Genomic DNA, 5,400 nt, shown 5'->3' with positions numbered 1-5,400 from the left:
ACCTATCAATCCATGGATGTGTGTGTGTTGGGGGGAGGTCTCAGCCAGGTCTGAGTGTCCCCTGCCCCCCAGGGCCTCACAGAGCGAGGGGGAAAGGAAAGAGAAGGGGGGAGGGTGGAAGAGAAAATGAAAGTCGAGAGGGACCCTGACCCCTCACTAGGATAGGCAGAACCGCACCCATCTGGCAGGGATGGTGAACAATCCCTGTATTGTTTGGTGGTGAATGATGAGCCTATTCTCAGATCCTCCTGTCTGGTGACGCCTTCCTCCTCAGAGACACTCCCCTCATCCCCCCCACAGCCCCTGGGTTCTCTCCCCAGCTCTGGGAGGGGAGTGGGGTCTAGTGGTTACAGGGGAGGGGTGGGGGGAGTCGGGACTCCTGGGTTCTCTCTGTGGTTCTGGGATGGGAGTGGGGGTCTAGTGGTTACGGGGGAATGGGGTGGAGTCAGGACTCCTGGGTTCTCTCTGTGGTTCTGGGATGGGAGTGGGGTCGAGTGGGTTAGAGTGGGGGGCATTGGGTTGTCCTATCCCCAGGTGGGTGGGAGTCTCCAGGGGAGCCGAGAGGGGTGGGACCAGGGGGAGGGCGGATCAGGGGCCGTGGAGTGGATTGCACTGACGAGGAAGTGGCCAACGGATGGGTGTGGGAGGCAGCGGTTATAGGACTTTGCCCCCTTCCCGCCCCAGCCCCTCCCACGGAAGCATCCGGCCAGGGGAGGAGATCGGACGGAATCAGTGCAGGGGGGCAGATCGGACGGACTCAACCCTTCGACGGAGGCGGTGACACAGAGAGTAGGTGAGGGGGGATCAAGAGGGTTCATTAAAACATGGTCCCCTGAACGTAGGCCCCACACAATGAGACCGAGGGTCTCTGTCCCCACCCCCAATTCCCAGCCAGCCAGCCCCAAACACACCCCAATACCCGTCCATCCATCCATCCATCCGTCCTCAAACACCCCCATCTGTCCATCCAGCCCCAAGCCCCCCAATATCCCTCCCTGCAGCCCCAAACACACCCGATATCCATCTGTCCATCCGTCCCCGCCAGCCGCTCCCCCCAGCCCAGCACACGACTCTCTGGCTCTCTCTCAGTGGCCCTGCCTGGCACCTGTGGCCGGCTGCAATTCTTGCCGTGCTATTCAGGCCGGCGGCTGGGTCGCGGGGCTCTGGGTCTAGAAAGGGCTGCTAGCGTGCGGCTGGGGGGCGAGGACCGAGCCGGGCTGAGCCACGCTGGGGTGGGGCCCTGGAGCGAGGGGCCAGGGGCTCCGGGAAGCCGCCCTGGGGCAGAGCTGGCTGGGAGCGGGAAGCTGCCGAAGCCGGGGAGCCGGAGAGCCCGGGGAGTGGCCCGAAGCCGGGCGCTAAGGAAGGGGCTCAGGCTGTTTGCTTGTTGGTTCGCTCACCTTGGGTAAAGAAAGAAACCTGCCTGTAAAAGCCGGGCCATGGCAGTGCATGGCCGGGAGCCAGGGAGAAGCCCAGCCCAGGGATAGAGCCATGGCCCGGGGTGGGGGGGCTGAGTGCACAGGTGCTGAAGGCCCCTGCGATGGCGGGGGAACGAGATGGTGAGATTTACTCAGAGAAGCCCGGCAAGCGCCTGGCGCTGCAGAGGAAGGTGAAACCCCCCCCAGCGGCCCGAGGGGGAAATTCCTTCCTTTGGCGATCAGCTCGACCCTGAGCGTGGAGGCCGGGAACCGGCCGGACGCGCCAGAGAGAGAGAACGCTCTGTGACACCCCAGAGCCCTGGGGCAGCCCCACAATGTCCCATTGCCAGCCCTGGGCATCCCTGCTGCTTCAGAGGAAGGAGGGAAAAACCCCTCCCAGAACACGTTGGTGGAGGGATCCCTTCCTGACCCCTGCCAGCAGCCGGCTGAGACCCTGAAGCATGAGCATTCGGAACGTAAGACATCAGCCAGAAGTTAGCCTCAGAGCAGCTGAGCCCTGCCCCCAGCCATCACAAACACCCTCGCCATACAGTCCTGCTCCTCAATTTATCCAGCTCTCTCTTAAACCAAATCATGTTGTTTGCCCCTCACCTCTCCTATGGGGAGGCTGCTCCCAGACCTCAGACGTACCGGAGAGACAGTATCAGGGGGTAGGGGGAAGCCAGGAAAGGAAACAGGGAATTGATGGGCAAGCTGTAGGAGGGGAAAACGGCTCCCGAACGCAGCCCGGCTGCGAAGGACCTAAAGGAAATGAACCGAGAGAACGGCTGATTGAACATCTGCTGAAGGAACGTGGTTCCCAGGCACCCAATGGACAAGCAGGGTTCTCAGGGAGAAACACCGCATGGGGATAAACCCGGGGTGTGTCTACGCTGGAAATGTTACAGCAGGAAGCGGCGTGGTCGTCTCTTCCTACGACGCCGGCTGCGTTGTGCCGTCACCGTTAGCAATCCAGCTCTCCGAGAGGCACGAGCCAGGGCGACTGAAAAGCCCCGTGTCTCCACCGGGCCTTGGATGGGCTTAGCCGGGCGCCCCCGGAGGGGCGTGTCTCACAGCCCTGGGCGATGGAGTTAAGCCGGCCTGGCTTTGCAGCGCCGAGCCGGGCTGGGGGCAGGCCGATGGCTCTCCGCTGCGCCCGGCTGAGCGGTTCCTGGGGTCTCGCTGACAAGGATGCGCTGGGCGATGTGAGCGTGGAGTAGGGACGAGAGGGGCGGAGAAGGTGGGAGAGGCGCCTGTGTGGGTTACATGTAACCGGCACTTTGCTCATAGTCGTTGTTTAGGCTCCGGCCACGATTTTGGATTTTCTGCGGCTCCCAGGTTCCCGATCGTCTTGGTTCGTCTCTGCCTCGCGGAGCAGAGATCTGGCTGCTGCCGCGTCTGTCTCTACACGCCCCCGTCTCTCCGTGGGACTCAGGCAGCCCCAGCCCGCGGCAGGTTATTTGGGGCCACTATTTCCCCTCTCGCTCTTCCTCACCGGCCCAGGTGCTCCCCAGATCCTGGCTACTGAGACCCTGAGATTCCCCCCGCGATGCCACTTCTCCGGATCCTCAGCACCGTCCTGGTTCTGCTCAGCCTCCTGCTGCTGCTGATCGCCCTGGGCTCCGACTACTGGGTGGCGGACAACAACGGCGTCAATATAGGGCTGTGGAAGACCTGCATCCGTTCACTGTGTGCACAATATTCTTCAGTACCAGGTAAGGGCAGGGGGCTCTGCCAGGGAACCCACCGCTGCCACCAACCGCTCCACTGGGCAGAGCCAGGACTCCTGGGTTCTTTCTCCAGTTCTGGGAGGGGAGTGGGGTCTAGTGGTTAGAGCGGGGGGAGCTGGGAGCCAGGACTCCTGGGTTCTATTTTAGTTTGCTGCAGGGTTATTCTCCATTTAGCCCCCTGGTCTCTCTTGCCTTTTCAGATTACTTTAACGCCACCAGGGCTTTCCTGTTCCTGGCCATGATCGCCGGGTTTCTCTCCTTCTTCGCTCTCCTCGCTTCGTTCTTCCGCTCCCACCTCGGCCCCGTGTCTCTGACCCTGGTCTCTGCCGTGGGCAGCTTCAGCGCAGGTACCGCCCCCTCGGGGCCTCCTCCCCCCGGCTAATCCCAGCCCCCCAAACCGTGCACCCCCCCAGCCAGCCCTGGGGAGCCCCCCATCCAGGGCCCCTGCCCTGGGCTCTGGCAGCTCCCCCTGGTGGTGGGACGGGGCAGGGGCTGGGACTGAACGTGGGCTGCACTGAGGGGTGTCCGTGCTGTTCCCTTTTCCTAGGGCTTTGTGCCATGATCGCGCTGGCCGTGTTCACAGGGGAAGTATCTAAGGCCATGAACGTCCCGTCGGGCCAAGTCCCCTTCGGCTGGTCCTTCGGCCTCGGCTGGGCCTCCTTCCCCCTCTTCCTCATCACTGGTGAGTGCAACATCGGGGAGGGAGTACCCAGGGATCCCTTGCTTGGTGCTCAGATGCAGCCACCTCTGGGGTGGAGTCCAGGGCGTGTTTATATGGGGACCCCTTGCCTGGTGCTGAGATGCAGTTCCTCTGAGGTGGGACACGGGGGTTGGTTATAAGGGGACTCCTCGCCTGGTGCTCAGATGAGGCTGTCTCTGGCATAGGTGCCGACTTCCCCTTTGCCCGGTTGGTGCTTTGACTCCCCTGCCCCGCTCCTGCCCCGCCTCTTCTCGCCCCACCCCCATTCCACCCCCTTCCCCCAAGTTCCCGCCCCAGCCCCGCCTCTTCTCCGCCTCCTCCCCTGAGTGGCACCGCGTCCCCGCTCCTCTCCCTCCCTCCCGGAAAGTCCAAAGCGCCACCAAACAGCTGTTAGGCGGCCAGGGGAGGGGGGCGGGAAGTGCTGGGAAGGAGGGGGAGGCGCGGGGATGTGGCGTGTTCAGGGGAGGAGGGGATGGGGGGAGCTTGGCTGCCGGTGGGTGCGGAGCACCCGGTAATTTTTCCCCTTGGATGCTCCAGCCCTGGAGCACCCCGGAGTCAGCACCTATGGGCGGTACCAGCGGGTGCTGCTCCCATTGGTGCCCTGAGCCCATGTCTCTCCCCTTGCCCCAGGTGCAGTGATGATGTTCACCCAGAAACCCCCCTCGAGCTGAGCCTGGGGCCGCGCTGCCTGGGGGGGCCAGATGCAGCCTGCCGCGTCACGGGGCCGATTCCCTCAACAGCCCCGACAGGGGGCAGAGAAAGGGGGGGGGTGTAGCGCTGGCCTCGCTCTACCCTGGGAGCCCCCCAACCTCCAGCTTCCCCCCCCCACATTCCAGCCCCGTCCTTTGGCGTCCAACCAACATTCTGACATTAAACGGGTCCGTCCCCAAAGCATCACGTCTGGGGATTTACTCCAGCCTTTCTTGGGTTTGAAAGGGAGCCCGGACGCCTGGGTTCTGGCCCCGGCTCTGGGAGTGGAGGGGAGGATGGTCTAGTGGTTAGAGCGGGGGGGGGGCTGGAAGCCAGGACTCCTGGGTTCTCTCCCCCTGGGAGGAGAGTATGGTCAATTGGTTGGAAGGGTGGGGCTGGGAGCCAGGACTCCTGGGTTCTCTCCTGTCTCTGGGAGGGGGTGTCTAGTGATTAGAGTGGGGGGTGGGGCTGGGAGCCAGGACTCCTGGGTTCTCTCCCAGCTCTGGGAGGGGAGGAGGTGATGCTGGTTAGAAGAGGGATAAAGTTTCCTGCCCTGGCTAGGGGCAGGGTGAGGCTGAGCGAGGGGCGCCTCTTGGCCGGCACAGAGCCCAGGGAGCGGCCTGGGCGGGAGCGAATTGGAAGGAACATCCCCTGCCCTGCGGCTCGGTGGCTGGCGCTGGGCGAAGGGAACCTAACTGCACCGTTGCTGGGCCCAGAGTGAGACTCCCATGAGCCTCTGGGGCACCCTGGAGGGCCCACATCAGGATTCCCATGAGCCTCTGGGGCATCTCAGAGTACTATTGGCCCCACAGTCCATCTCCCATAATTCTCTGGGGTCTCCCTGACCCACCCCGGCCTCCCCTGG

At 63.5% G+C, this 5,400-nt stretch overlaps 1 protein-coding gene across 1 annotated transcript; it reads left to right on the top strand.

Annotated features, from left to right (window-relative positions):
- Positions 1–1,537: 1,537 nt before the first annotated feature.
- Positions 1,538–4,516, top strand: LOC113409471 (protein NKG7-like). Its single transcript, XM_026663414.1, has 5 exons — positions 1,538–1,606; positions 2,953–3,130; positions 3,346–3,492; positions 3,693–3,827; positions 4,476–4,516. Exons 1-5 carry the CDS (start codon positions 1,538–1,540, stop codon positions 4,514–4,516), a joined length of 570 nt encoding a protein of 189 aa, XP_026519199.1.
- Positions 4,517–5,400: the final 884 nt, after the last annotated feature.

The sequence above is a fragment of the Terrapene carolina genome, unplaced genomic scaffold (assembly GCF_002925995.2).
Source record: "Terrapene carolina triunguis isolate 2854851 unplaced genomic scaffold, T_m_triunguis-2.0 Scaffold33525, whole genome shotgun sequence".
NCBI classification, from domain to species: domain Eukaryota; kingdom Metazoa; phylum Chordata; order Testudines; family Emydidae; genus Terrapene; species Terrapene triunguis.
Note: the sequence above shows the minus strand (reverse complement) of the source record. Positions and strands in the feature narration are given on the sequence as shown.

Excerpts from the sequence above, each read along its gene's own strand:
- LOC113409471 (XM_026663414.1), top strand. The coding sequence starts at position 1,538 with ATGGCGGGGGAACGAGATGGTGAGATTTACTCAGAGAAGCCCGGCAAG. Across the intron at positions 1,607-2,952 it reads GCCTGGCGCTGCAGAGGAAG|ATTCCCCCCGCGATGCCACT; the intron begins GTGAAACCCCCC and ends TGAGACCCTGAG. Across the intron at positions 3,493-3,692 it reads CGTGGGCAGCTTCAGCGCAG|GGCTTTGTGCCATGATCGCG; the intron begins GTACCGCCCCCT and ends CCCTTTTCCTAG.